Source organism: Elephantulus edwardii, unplaced genomic scaffold, assembly GCF_000299155.1.
Source record: "Elephantulus edwardii isolate Elephantulus edwardi_28Jun2011 unplaced genomic scaffold, EleEdw1.0 scaffold00047, whole genome shotgun sequence".
NCBI lineage: Eukaryota > Metazoa > Chordata > Mammalia > Macroscelidea > Macroscelididae > Elephantulus > Elephantulus edwardii.
In genome coordinates, this window is record NW_006399797.1 from 16,915,640 (window position 1) to 16,929,708 (window position 14,069).

At 39.4% G+C, this 14,069-nt stretch overlaps 1 protein-coding gene and 2 pseudogenes across 1 annotated transcript in view; 2 read left to right on the forward strand and 1 right to left on the reverse strand.

The window, feature by feature from the left end:
• Positions 1-210: 210 nt before the first annotated feature.
• Positions 211-14,069, forward strand: part of RAB3IP (RAB3A interacting protein) — a 45,908-nt gene continuing 32,049 nt past the window's right edge. Inside the window, exons 1-2 of the mRNA XM_006886109.1 lie at positions 211-479; positions 1,532-1,793. Coding sequence (XP_006886171.1) covers positions 229-479; positions 1,532-1,793 — 513 coding nt within the window. The 5' untranslated portion in view covers positions 211-228. The remainder of the gene's footprint in view (positions 480-1,531; positions 1,794-14,069) is intronic.
• On the forward strand, positions 4,658-5,636 carry LOC102845001 (annotated as a pseudogene).
• On the reverse strand, positions 12,096-12,368 carry LOC102844592 (annotated as a pseudogene).

Sequence of the window (14,069 nt, forward strand, 5' to 3'; positions counted from 1 at the left end):
AGATGTTTCCATCTGTTTCTGTATAAAGTTCCTTGGGGAAATGGTGGGGCAGTTCTACCCTTACTTGTAGGGTTGTTACAAGAATCAACTTGGTGAGTGGGTTTAGTTTTGAATGAAGCATATTTTATAATTTATAAATTTTACTTGATTTAACTGGGGGGAAAAAAGCACTGAAGATTATTACTGTTTCTTATTTAAAATAGGTTATCTTATGATGAAGCTTTTGCTATGGCTAATGACCCCTTGGAAGGCTTCCATGAAGTAAACCTTGCTTCACCTACTTCTCCAGACCTTCTTGGTGTATATGAATCAGGAACTCACGAGCAGACTACCTCACCAAGTGTCATCTACCGGCCACATCCTTCAACTTTATGCTCTGCCCCTATCCAGGCTAATGCATTAGATGTTTCTGACCTTCCTACTCAACCTGTGTATTCATCCCCCAGACGTTTAAATTGTGCAGAAATATCCAGTATCAGGTAAGAAATAAACAAAACACTTATAGTGAGGGACGTCATGCTTGGGTGGGTGGAAGGGCAGCGTGAGAGAGGAAAACTCTTGCTGAAATGGATTGATTCAGTGACTAAGGTAATGGAGTAGGCAGGTTTGTCAGAGACAATAAGATTGGCACAGTCTAGCACAGGATTTAGGGCTGTTGTACATAGGATCGCTGTGAGTCACAGGTGACTTGATGGCACATAACAACAACAATTAAAAATGAATTGTCTATCTTGAGGAGTCATTATTTCAGAAAATTTTAATAGTACTAACTTGCCAGATAGAACAATGTGTATTTAGTTCTAGAGCAAAAGTTGGCAAACATTTTTAATAAAGGACCAGACAGTAACTCTTTTAGGCATTGTGGGCCATAGCGTTGCAGCGACTCAATTCTGTTGTTGAAAGTAGAAATAAGTTGTCTATAAGTAAGTATGATAGTTGCCCAATAAAATTTTGTCATTAGACACAGGATTTCTCGTTTCATATGTGACACATATAATTTTTCTTTTTTCTCCCCCCCACCCGCCCCAAGCAGTTCAAATTATAAAAACCATTCTTAGCTCTTGTTTGGTTGTTCATTACTGAGTCAGGTTAGACTCATGACAAATGCAGTTGGACAGAGTCAAGGCTGTGACTTTTCAAAAGCAGATTGCTAGGCCTTATTTATGAAGTATCTCTGGGTGAGATAACAGTTCTCAGGCCATAACTGAATTGACTAAATTAACCATAAGAAAGGACAGCTATAATGCTGAGAGAGAATTGTGGGCTGGAACTTGCTGACTGCTGTTCTAGAGCAGCACTATCCAAAAAGTTACGTGCTCATAAAATGTTATATTTCTGTACTGACTAATGTGAAAGCTGTTAAGTCACATGTAGCTGCTAATAAACACTTGTATTATGGTTAGTGTGTGTGAGTAATGAACTATAGTGACCGTCCTATGGGATAGTTTACTTCTATGCCTGTGTGTTTATGCAAGTTATATTTGAGCATATATTAATGTTTTCTAAAAAAAACCCTGTTTTTCCTTTACAGCATCCACATTACAAATTCAGCAGCACCTTGTACTACCTCTGTAGTTACAGCTGGACTAACTAAATTAACTACAACAAAGGACAGCTACAATGCAGAGAGGGAGTTTTTACAGGGGGCTACTTTAACAGAGGCTTGTGAGGGCAGCGATGATATTTTTGGACTGAGTACTGATAGTCTGTCCCGGTTACGAAGCCCATCTGTTTTGGAAGTCAGAGAAAAGGGATATGAAAGATTGAAAGAAGAACTCGCAAAAGCTCAGAGGGTAAGGACAGAAGGTATTTTGTTCTTTCGTGTATTCTAAATTCGTATTTATTTATACAATGGAATCAACTTGTGAATGAAATTAGGGCAGTCTTAAACTTTTCTGTCACATATGTCCAGTCTCATATGAAATGGGCTGGGTAATAAAGAAACTGATCCAAGAGTATTTTATTAACTATTCCCTAAAGTATGTATATTATCCATAGTGCAGATTTAGTGGGCTTTATTCCACATGAACACTGCTTGGTTCAAAATCAGGAAAGATGTGCATCATTTCTCCATATCTATTCCGTCTGTATGCTGAGCAAATCATTCAAGAAGCTGGACTCTGAAAAGAATGTGACAAAAGGATTGGAGGAGGACTCATCAGTAATTTCCGGTATGCAGATGACATGATCTTGCTTGCTGTAAGTAAGGAGGACTTGAAATGCTTGCTGCAGAAGATCAGAGACCGCAGCCTTCAATATGGATTGCATCTCAGCGTCAAGAAGACAGAAATTCTCACTACTGGACCAAAAAGCAACATGATAGATGGAGAAAAGATTGAAATTGTCAATGATTTCTTCTTACTGGATCCACACTCAATACCATTGATACCAACAGTCTGGAAATCAGGAGACATACTGTATTGGGAAAGTCCTTTGTCATATACCTCTCCAGGTTACTGAAGAAGAGCAATGTCAGTTTAAAGACTAAGGTGCGCTTGAGTCAGGTCATAGGCTTTTCAGTCACTTGCTCAGCCTCTGAGAGCTGGACAGTGAATAAAGATAGAAGAATAATTGATGCCTTTGACTTGTGGTGTTGGAGAAGAGTACTGAATATCCTATGGACTGCTAAAAGAACAAATATGTCCTAGAGAAAGTATAGCTAGAGTGCTCCTTGGAGGAAAGGATGGAGAAACTTTGTCTCACATACTTTGAGCGTGTTACTAGGAGAGGTTATTCTTTGGAGAAGGACATCATGCTTGGAAAGGTAGAGGGTCAGCAGAAGAGAGGAAGACCTTCAAAGAGATGGACTGACACAGTGACTGCAACAATGGGCTGAGGTGTGTCAGGGATGATGGGGATGGCACAGAATAAGACAGCGTTCACATCTGTTATTGATAGGGTCACTCTGAGTCATACTTATCTTGATACTGCCTAAGCAACAACTTTCCACGTGATAACTTTTTACAGCTTATATGTGGAGATCAGAGTGTGTCCTGTGACCATAATGAACTCACAGTTGAAATAAGAGAAAGGGAACAGGAAAATCTCCAAGGACTTGGAAACTGAACAACATACTTCTAAATAATTAATCAAAGGTGAAGCCTCAAAGAAAATAGAAAAAACTAGATGAAACTATAATAGATACAAATTTGTGAGGAAAAAAGCTAAAGTCAGATTTTAAAAGGATATATGGAACTAAATGCATATATTGGAAAAATCTCAAATCAACAATTTAAACTGTCACTTCAGGAACTAGGAAGAAGAGCAAAATATCAGGGAAAGCAGAAGGAAGGAAAGAATAAAGATAAGAGCAGAAATTGCATTCAGAGCAGAAAAGCAGTAGAAGATATGGATGAAACAAATAGCTGACTCTTTAAAAATATGTCAGTAAAATTGACAAGATTTTAGCAAGAATGATAAAGGGGAAAAAAGGAAAAACCTAGCAGATAGCAAAAGTGAGAGAATGCTGTGAAAAAGTGTACATATATAAATTTGACTGATACAGGCCATGCAGCCACTTGTTATGCATCAGAGAGTTGGACAATGACTAGCAAAGATAGGAGGAGAATTGATGCCTTTGAGCTATGGTGCTGGAGAAGAGTATTGAGGATACCATGGACTGTTAGGAAAACAAAAAGATTCATCCTGGAGAGGGTTAAACTGGGCGGCCCCTTGGAAGCAAGGATTCTGAGGCTTCGTCTAACATAGTTTGGACATGTTGTAAGGAGGGAGAGGTCCTTGGTGAGGAAGGGGACATCATGCTTGGGAGGGTGGAGGGAGACAGTGCAGGAGGGGAAGACTCTCTAGGAGGTGGGTTGATTCAGTGACTGGGGTAATCGGGATGGGTGAATCAGAGACAGTGCGATTGGCACAGGACAGAGAAGAGTTTAGGGCTGTTGTACATAGGGTCGCTATGAGTCGCAAGCGACTTGATGGCACATAACAACAGACAACTTTTAACTTGTGTAATGTCGATTTGAAACCTGCCCTCTTATCAGATTTTCAGAGGCAATAAATTGCATGGGAGGAGATTCCCCACCTTTCTTCTGTGGAGCAACTCGTAGACTTGAGTTGGGTTCGCAGTTCCTTACCATTAATACACCAGATCCTCAGCCACTGAGTCTGGGGAGGTATGGGGGGGAGGGCGCCTCTCAGGTCCCTGGCCTACCCGCGGGGAGCACCTGGGAAGACAGGGCGGAGCTGGCTGCCAACCTCCCTGCATCTGCCGCCTGGGGCCAGCGAGGCAGGGCTCTGACTTGACTCTTCTATAACCAACCCAGCTTGAAGGGTAATTTCAGCTCCTTTTCTCATGCGAGCAGGTGGTGTCCAGAAGCAGTGGCTGTCACTGGCTTGTCATCAGGTCATTGTTTCCAGAGGTGACCATTGGGATCTGACCTGCAGAGGTCATGTGACCACAGCCTCTCCACCCCCAGCTTGTGCAAATGAAGCAGAGCTGATTTGCATAGCATTTTTTATATTGCAAAATGAAATGCAAGGCACCAAAAGTAAGAAAATTGAAGGCAGTAAAATAGTATCACATCGGAAGATCATCCATCAGCCATGAAGGACTGAGTGGAGAGAGGAGGGGATGAAAAAGAAAACCAAGTCATGTTTTCTTACATGTATTTCAGCAGACCTTCTGAAATTGAACTAAAATATGACTGTTCTTTATTCTGAGTACTGCTCTTCTCCGTACAAGGTATAGCACATGAGCCAGCCCCTAAGTGTTAGCACTCTGCACTTCTTAATTTTATTTGGAAAAACACTATTAAATATCCTCACACTAGGAATGAGAAGGAAGAACACCCGTGAACATTTTATGGGACATTTTTGCATTTCACTGGCAGTCATTGATCTTTTCCTTCTGATAAACATTTCCATCATGTTATTTCAGGGATTATGTGCTTTTAGGCATCAGGTTTACCAGATACCACATCTGCCTGTTAAATAATTTCCTTTACCTTACGGCTTTCTGTATTATCCTGTCTTCCTGATTGCGTGTATAGATTATTACCTGAATTTCTCAAAAACCACCAAACTTCACATAGAGGTCAAAAATGCCTTTATCTCTTGATGATAATTTTTATGTGGACATAGTTCCTAGCCCATGTTTTGGGAAACCCAGCTGTCTCCCCAGGCCTGGGCGCTCAGAGCACCGCCCTGCAGCAGTACCCCTTCTACGTCAGCTCGCAGGGGCGCCTGGCTCTTCTATTCCATGCTGATGGTCTTAATCGCCTCTTGGTCAGACGTTGTTGTTATGATACACGCTGTGAGGATAACGTCCTATAGGAACGAGGCAACCCTCTACCTTCCCTTTCCATCCCGTTCAATTTGTGCTATGACCTTGAAAAATCATTGTCTGCTTTCTTGGTACCTGGTCACGGTTGATACTACAGATAATTGTCTTTTTATTTCTAGTACAGATTGTGGCTTATATTGAGATGAGCATTCCCTGGCTGTACTTCATCAATAGCCTCCTCATTGCTGCATTTTATTGGTTTAATTGTCACAAGCTGAATTTAAATGATACCACATCACCTGTGGATCCGTTTGTAAGCTGGAAATGCTGCTTCAATCCATTCACAATCCATAATCTTGAGAAAATAGAGAAGCCCGTGTCTATAATAATTTGTTAGAATGTTGTCACGTTAAAATGAATCAAGTCAGGAATAGAGTCACAATTTTATGGCCAGAGAAGGAGGGCTGAGAACATATGACATGATTAGTCCCACCCCAGTGTGGTAGAGGCTGAGGGCTGACTCAACAAATTGAAGAACTAAACAAACTGAACTGACACTCTCTTCCATGGCACCATGGGTACTTTTCTAAAAGATGTCTTTTGAGACTTTGCTATTTGTTAGTGTTTTATTTAAAAAACAAAAAGATGCCAATAAAAGTTTTTATGCCTGTTTAGAAATGTTCAATACAAATATTAATTTATTATTAATACAAATGAGTTGGTATTTGGCCATACTGATGTCTCTGTTAACAAAAAAAAAGTATTGGATGCAAACTGCCATGTGAATCAGAGAGTCACTCTCAACTTTAAGATACGAAGTTTGTTTTTTTTTTTTTTTAATAAATATTTTTATCACATTAAAAAAAGAGACACCATATCCTCAAAAAAACACAAACTAGTGCAAGTCATCTATTATGAAATAGCTTGATTCACATACTGTGTACCAAGGAAATGGAATTCATAATTTGAAAACTCCTAAGAAAGAATTATCCAGGTTTAGATGGTTTCACTGGAGAATTCTATTAAAAGTTTAAAGAAGAATTAAGACACATTCTATATAATCTCTTCTGGGAAATAGAAGAGGAGAGAATAATGTTGATTAATTTTATGAAGCCTTGATGACAAAACTAGACAGTACAAAAAAATTCCACAAATTGTAGACCAGTGTTCTTCCAGAATATAGAGGCAAACTTTGCTTAATAAAATAGTAGCTTGTAGAATTCAATAATATATAAGAAGAATTATACATTATTACTAATTGAGGTTTATTCCAGGAATGTGGGACTGCTTTACCCTTCTAAAATTAGCCGTAAGTTTCGAAATTTAGAAATTGATTAAAAGTATAGTTTTGGTAGTTGAGTTGGTTCCAACTCATAGCAACCCTCATTTGGATTTTTTGGGCTGTAAATATTTATGGGAGGAGACTTTATCCCAGTGACTGGTAGATTTTAACTGCCAGCCTTTTGGTTGGAAGCCCCGTATGTTACATGCTATGCTTTCAGGGCTTCTGTGTGATTGCAGTTAAGTATTTTCTTCCTCCACTTTGTTATTCTCCTTTGAATCAAATCTGGCTCATAGCAATGCTATGCACAATAGTTTTGAAATCTGCTCTATTCTAAGTCAATCTCACTGCCTCTGACCCACCTACCCTTGTTAGCCCTTACTGTGTCAATCCATCTCATCCTCAGAGAGGTCTTCCTCTCCTGTGCTGCCCTTCTATCCTTTCAAGTATGATATCCGTCTCCAAGGACCTGTCCTTTCTGGTCACATGCCTGAAGTATGTGAGAAAGAGCTTCAAAATCCTTGCCTCTGAGGAGCAGCTTGCTTTCACCCTTTCCAGGACATACATATTTGTTCTCTTCATGTTCCATGGTATGTTCAGTACTGTTCTCCAGCAGTACAATTCAAAGGCATCAATTCTTCTGTCATCCTTAGTCATTACCCAGCTCTCTGATGCATAGCAAATAATTGCAAAGATCATGACCTGGATCTGGTGCACCTTAGTCTCTAGAATGACATCATTGCTCTTTTGCACCCTGGATAAGTCCCTGACAACAGATTTACCTAGTGCAATTCATCTTTTGATTTCCTGATTGCTGGTGCCAAGAATATTGTTCATGGACCTAAGCAAACAAATTGTTAATAATCTCTATCTCTTCTCCATTTATTGGCCCAGTGAAGAGAAGTTTTGTTTTCTTGATATTGAGCATCAACATAATAATGTCCATATTGCTGACTACAGTCCTTAACCTTCTGCAACAAATGCTTCAGGACCTTCTAAGTTTCATCAAGCAAGGTTGTGTCATCTGCTTACTCAAGGTTGTTGATGAGTCTTCCTCCAGTCCTGTTGCCACATTCCTCCTCCTGAAGTTCAGCATTTCAAATGATCCACATGTTGATTAAAAAGGTATGGAGACAGGATGCATCCCTGATGCTCTTCTTTCCTGATTTTTGAACAATGCAATGTTTCCCTGCTCTGTTCTGATGACTGCTGACAACTGCTTATTGATCCGAGTATAGGTTTTTGCATGAGCACAGTTAGATGTTCTGGGATTCCAGCCACAATTTGATGTTATCCACATAGTCAAATGCTTTTACATGATCAGTGAAACACAGACATTCCTCTGGTATTCAGTGCTTTCAGCCAACATCTATCTTACATTGGCTATAATGTCCATAGTGCCACAGCCTCTTCTAAACCAAAATTGTATTTCTGGTAGTTCTCTGTCAGTGTTCTGGTCCAGTTATTTTTGGATGATCTTTGGCAGGATTTTACTGAAAAGAAAGCTTGGTATTGGAGAAAGTTGTAAGAGCATTTATTTTGATTGTTGAAAGATAACTTTTTCAAGGCAATGATGCAAGGTGTGTTTAAGACACGATAAGGGATTTCAACAGAGTTTCAAGTTGGTCACAAGAGTAGAGCACAGAGTTAAATATAAAACTTTAAGGAAAAAGCTTAGGATTCATCATTCATACTCAAAAGAAGAGCCCTGATGGCATGGTCTTTAAGGAATTGAGATGCTAACTCTAAGGCCAAGCCCCTCTGGTGGTTTGAATTCACCAGTGGCTATGTGGGAGAAATAGATAATCTCCTCCTGTGTGATTTACAGTCTCAGAAACTCATTGGAGGGTTGCTTATGAGTCAGTTCTGACTTGATACTATAAGAATAGCAAAGATAATTTGAGGAAGTATAAACATTTCACCTTTTAGAATCTGTTGTTATTTACAATTTGCTTCCCACAGATAATAACAGCTTTTCTTTAGCCAGCACTGTGTAAGTGTCTCGTCTGTCTGGAATGATTACAGATGAATGTATGCTTGTTGTCAGTGTCTTCTGAAGGGCTGGAAGTTTGAAGCACATGCTTTCTGCAATTGTAATACAGACAGACAGACTGTACTACAATAAGCAAAAGACACAAAGAGACATTTTGCCAAAGAGGATATTCAGACCATAAATAAGCACATTTGTAAAGATACCTATCTTTATTAGCTCTGAGAGTAATGCAAATAAAAATCAGAGTGAGGTACCACTACACACTTACTAGCATGACTAAAAGGAAACAGTGACAACACCAAATGTTGATACAGATACAGAAATACTGAATAAATAACTCAGAAAATGCTGGTGGATATAGCTTGGCAGTTTCTTTAAAATCTAAGCGTGCAACTCTGCAGTGTTGTTACTAGGTGCCATTGAGTTGATTCTGACTCATACTGTGACCCTTTGTAAACAGAATGAAACATTACATCGGCCTATGTCAGCCTCATAATTACGGCTGTTATTTGAATGCTTTGTTGCAGCCACCACACTGTCAGTTCATCTCCTCGAGGGGCTTCTTTTTTTTCACTGACTCTGTTTTACCAAATGTTATGTCCTTTTCCAGACATTGGTCCCTCCTGATAGCATGTCCAAGGTTGTTATTGTGGCATACCATTGAGTTGGAACCACCCATAGCTGACCCTCCAGCAGGTTTTCAGAGGCAGTTAATCACAGAGGAGGAGATTGCCCATCCTTCTCCCACAGAGCAGCTGGTGGACTCGAACAGTGTGCCTTCAGCATTGCAGCACAGCTTCTTGCCAACTAGGCCATGAAAGATCCCTTGTTCAAGGAATGGGAGATGAAACTTTGCCAGCCTTGTTTCCAAGAAGGATTTGGCTATTTTTCTTGAGGGACAAATTGATTCATTCTGATGGCTTTCCATGGTACATTCAGTATTCTTCACCAACATGATAATTTAATTGTTGTTGTTGTTATGTGTCATTGAATCCCCTGCGACTCATAGCAACCCTATGTACAATGCCTCTGAACCCTGTTGTATCCTGATCTAACCTTACTGTCTCTGACACACCCACCCCCATTACTCCAGTGACTGAGTCAATCCATCTCATCAAGGGTCTTCCCCTCCTACGGTGTCTGCCTGTCTGTATTACAATTGCAGAAAGCATGTGCTTCATGTCCCTCCATGTTCCTCAAGAAGTCGTGCCTCTTTGCAGCATTCCCAGAGTATGTCAGACAGAGCTTCAGAATCCTTGCCTCCAAGGAGCAAGTTGCTTTCACCCTCTTCAGGGCAAATCTGTTTGTTCTCTTAACAGTCCATGGTACATTTAATACTATTCTCCAGCACCACAGCTCAGAAGCATCAATTCTCCTCCTCTTATCCATAGTTATTGTCCAGCTTTTTGATACATAGCACATAATTGCAAAGACCATGGCCTGAATCAGGTGCACCTTAGTCTACAGACTGACATCGTTGCTCTTCAGTACTCTGGAGATGTCCCTGACAGCAGACTTTCCCAATTTAATTAATCTTCTGATTTCCTGGCTGCTGGTACAAAAATTGTTGATTGTGAAGACAGGCAAATTAAAGCTGTTAACAGTCTCACTCTCTTCACTGTCCATCATGATGCTGCTAATGGGCCCAGTGGTGAGAATCTTTGTTTCTTGATGTTGAGTTTCAATTCATATTGAAAGCTGCAGTCCTTAATCTTCTCCAGCAATTGCTTCAAGTCCTCTTCAGTTTCAGCAAGCAAGGTTGTGTCATCTGCATAACGCAGGCTATTGATGAGTTTTCCTCCAACCCTAATGTCCCATTCCTCCTCAAAGAGCCCTGCCTCCTGGATGTTCTGTTCTGCATATAGGTTGAAAAGGTATGGAAGATAGGACACATCCCTGGTGTACACCCTTCCCGATTTTAAACCATGCAGAGTTCCCTTGCTCTATTCTGATGACTGCCTCTTGGTCCAACTGTAAGTTTTACATAAACATAATCAAATGTTCTGGGATTCCCGTTCTTCTCAGAGTTAACCACAGTTTATTGTTATCCACATGGTCAAATGCCTTTGCATAGTCAATGAAACATCAATTTTTCAGTCTTCCTTGTTCTTTATCTTTGCGTGCATATGAAATGATGGAAAATATGCTGACTTGGATCAAGCATACTTCAGTCCTTTCTGCTTTTGAATAGTTTAAAGCTACATCTTTGCTATAAGAACTAACATATGTATTCATGGACATTGATCTGAATGAAGATGTATTTCTTAAAAAGAAACTGGTGGCTTAGTGGCAAGAAGCTACAATCCCAAAGGCACACAGTTAGAAGCCACAAGCTGCTCCACGGGAGAAGGATGGTCAGTCTCCTCCTATGCCATTTACTGCTAATGAAAATCCTCTGGGGGTTCGACTGTGGGTTATTTCCAACTCAGTAGTATACAACAACAACAACAATACAGGGTAATAGTAGAATACAGTCAAGACAACTCCCAAAATGTGCACACAGACACCTCAGCTTCTAGCCTCTCAGCGTTATCAAGTTCTCAGGCTTGCCAGTATTGGCTTCCCTCCAAATTTTCCAACGAAGTGTTTCAGTCCTATCAATATTGGTTTCTCCCCAATACTGCTGCAAAGTTGTCAGTCCTGCCAGTATTGCCTCCCTTCTACCCTCAAGGTATCATCTCATTTCTCCACTTAAGCTGTAGCTGCTGTTGCCATCCTGAAGAATGTCCTCTATTTCATCAGGATGGGGGAGGTCTCTCTTCTCTGGCTGGGAAAAAAATCTGTTCTCTGCAGTCAAAACTGTTTAATTTGTTGACAAGACTAGCCAATCCTCTTGTAGATTATCAAGGCTCGCCAATCTCCTTGTGGATGGGTAGATAGTATCTTTGTGGATAAGCTAACATGCCTCACTCACATAGTCCCACTCATCCATATAGGCAGTCATCAATGCTAGGAAAGTCATACAGAGAGACAAGCTTCACAGAACTCAAAGAGAAAGACACTAAAACACATTAAAATCAGATTTATTAGAGGTTCTATAAGGTCCTGTAGATTAAAAGCACTTTGTCTCTGGTTTTTATATTTGAAGGACACCTGGATAAATAGAAAATTCTTATTTTCTTGCATGTCTTAAAAGTGTAAGTCTTCTCACTGTGGCAGTTGGACAGTTAAAACAGACATGGGGGGATGAAGAATGAACTGGGGAGGAGGGTAGAGAAAACAGTGCAACAATGAATGAATGAAAACCCAAAATCTCTGTAAATGTTCATTAAAACTAATAAAATTTAATAATAATTAAAAAAAAATGTAAGTCTTCTAGAATACATTGTTCTGTTAATGTTTGATACCCTTCTGATAAGATTTTACTTCATTTATAGATAGCTTTGTAGTTACCCTTTTTCTTTTTTTCTTTTAATTTTTTTTATTAAGGGCTATAAAAATATCTAGCAAGATGAATAAATGTGATGCAATGATCTGTGTCCTAATTTGAAGAACCTTTCACTGCATTGTTTTCCTTCACAATGGCCTTCAAATCACAGGAGGCCGTGATCCCAGGCCATTTCCTCTTCTTTTATTCCATGTTACAGGATTTCTGAATTGGTATCCCACCCTCTAGTCTTCTCATTTATAAATCAAATTCATTTTCAATCCATTGTTTAGAGGGAGCGTATTTTCCTCTGTTCCACAAAAAGGACTTTTTTATTCAGGATGGGATCATAATGCAAAAGAGTCAGTTTCTCCTGCAGTTTACCTCTCTTGGTGTTGAAGGCGTGACCTGTCCCAGCTTGGCTTACCATTCTTACCAGAATGTTTTTTGACTTGCTCTTGGCAAAGGAGACTGCAGTTAGAAACATGACAATGACACCCAAAGTCACCCTAGCCAGTTACCCTTTTTCTTATGAGAACTTTACATGTCACTTTTTTTATTTCCCAAGATTAAATAAATACGCTTTCTTTAACTATTGGCAAGAAGAGTAAATGGGATAACATAGGGCCACGTAAGCTTTCTGAGTTTTAAGTTTCAAGAGTTTTCTCTGTTGTAATTGGGATTCTTCAGAGTTTGATATATTATTTTTGTGTCACTTTCTGTCTTTCAGTTTTAGGATTTGTTTGAGACAGTTTTATCCTCCAGCCCAGTGTTAGTGAGATCTTAACAGGATTAACATTTAATTTTGAGATACATAAATTGTTCTTCATTATTTCTGGAATCTTGTTTCCTTGGAAGTTGTTTTTTTTTCTGCCCCCAACTTCTAGTTGTTTTCCTGCCTTCATTGTTCATGTCCTGTCTAAGTTGATTTCAGATTCTAAGAGTATTCCCCTAGTTGAAGCTTTGTCTTTCTGAATTTATTCTTTGCTGGGTACTTCTGAGATTCTTGGAAGTTTGGAGCATCACAGTACTGTCATTGCTGTCTTGACTGCACGTGTGTGTTTTTGGGCTCACTTGCCCCATGCATCCTCTGAAACTTTTGCACCTTTTGTTTTACATCTTCTGCTCTGAGTTAGGTCCCTTTATTTTGAAATATTACTGACTCTTGGATTCTGAGGCAAGTAGGGTATAATGGCAAATCCTCTTTCATTTTCTTTATTGCCAGTGGAGCCACAATCTTTTACATTCCAAGACTTAATTAACATGGATTCTCTTTTACTTGGTTCGGTTAAAGGTATTGTCATTGGTTATATACTAATTTCCTGGATTACTAACATCCAGTTTATGGGCAGTTTGTACAATTGCTCTTAAATGTTAAATAGATTTTACATTCACTTTGTGACTCTTATCACTATGATCAAATCGATCTTGATTCTGAAAACCTTTACAGGAGGAGACTGCTCCCACTCCCTTCAAACAGCATCTGGAGATTTGAACCATAAACTGGTCAGCAGCTCAGCATGTATTGTGCTGCGTTTCTTGTGCTGCCAACTTAAAGGCTTGTGGTTCAAATCCACTAGCAGTCTCATTGGAGAAAGATGGGCATTCCTCTTCCATGTGATTTACTATCTCTGAAAACTCACTGGAGGATTAGGTATGAGTCAGCTCTGACTTTACAGTACACAATGCCACCATCCACAATGCTCTTGAAACACATTCTTTACCATACTCACCTTCACTTGCTGCAGGTGATGACAAAACTCATTGAAAAGGCAAAATTCAAACTGTACGTACCTCTTCCAGCTTTACTACAAATTCAGCTGAAGAAATAATCTGGACTGTATATCATTTCATAATCTGGGGCCTGTTTATATATATGGTTGTCTTTAGGGGACTGAGAAAGCTATTCAGCATTGATTTCATGTTAACTGCAATAAAATGATTTGGAAAAGAATAGTGAGAACAGTGGCACAATTTAAAGAATGTAACAACAACAAACAGCAGCAACATTATTATCATAATAATAAAAGTATAATCATTGTTACTTATACACGTAGAAATTGTTAACATAGTGTATGTTTTGTCACAATAAAATTAAAAAGTACAATAGCAGAGAGATGGAAGCAACCTAAGTGCCTATCATGGAATAGATAGAAAAACTGTGGTATATTCACGCAATGGAATATTA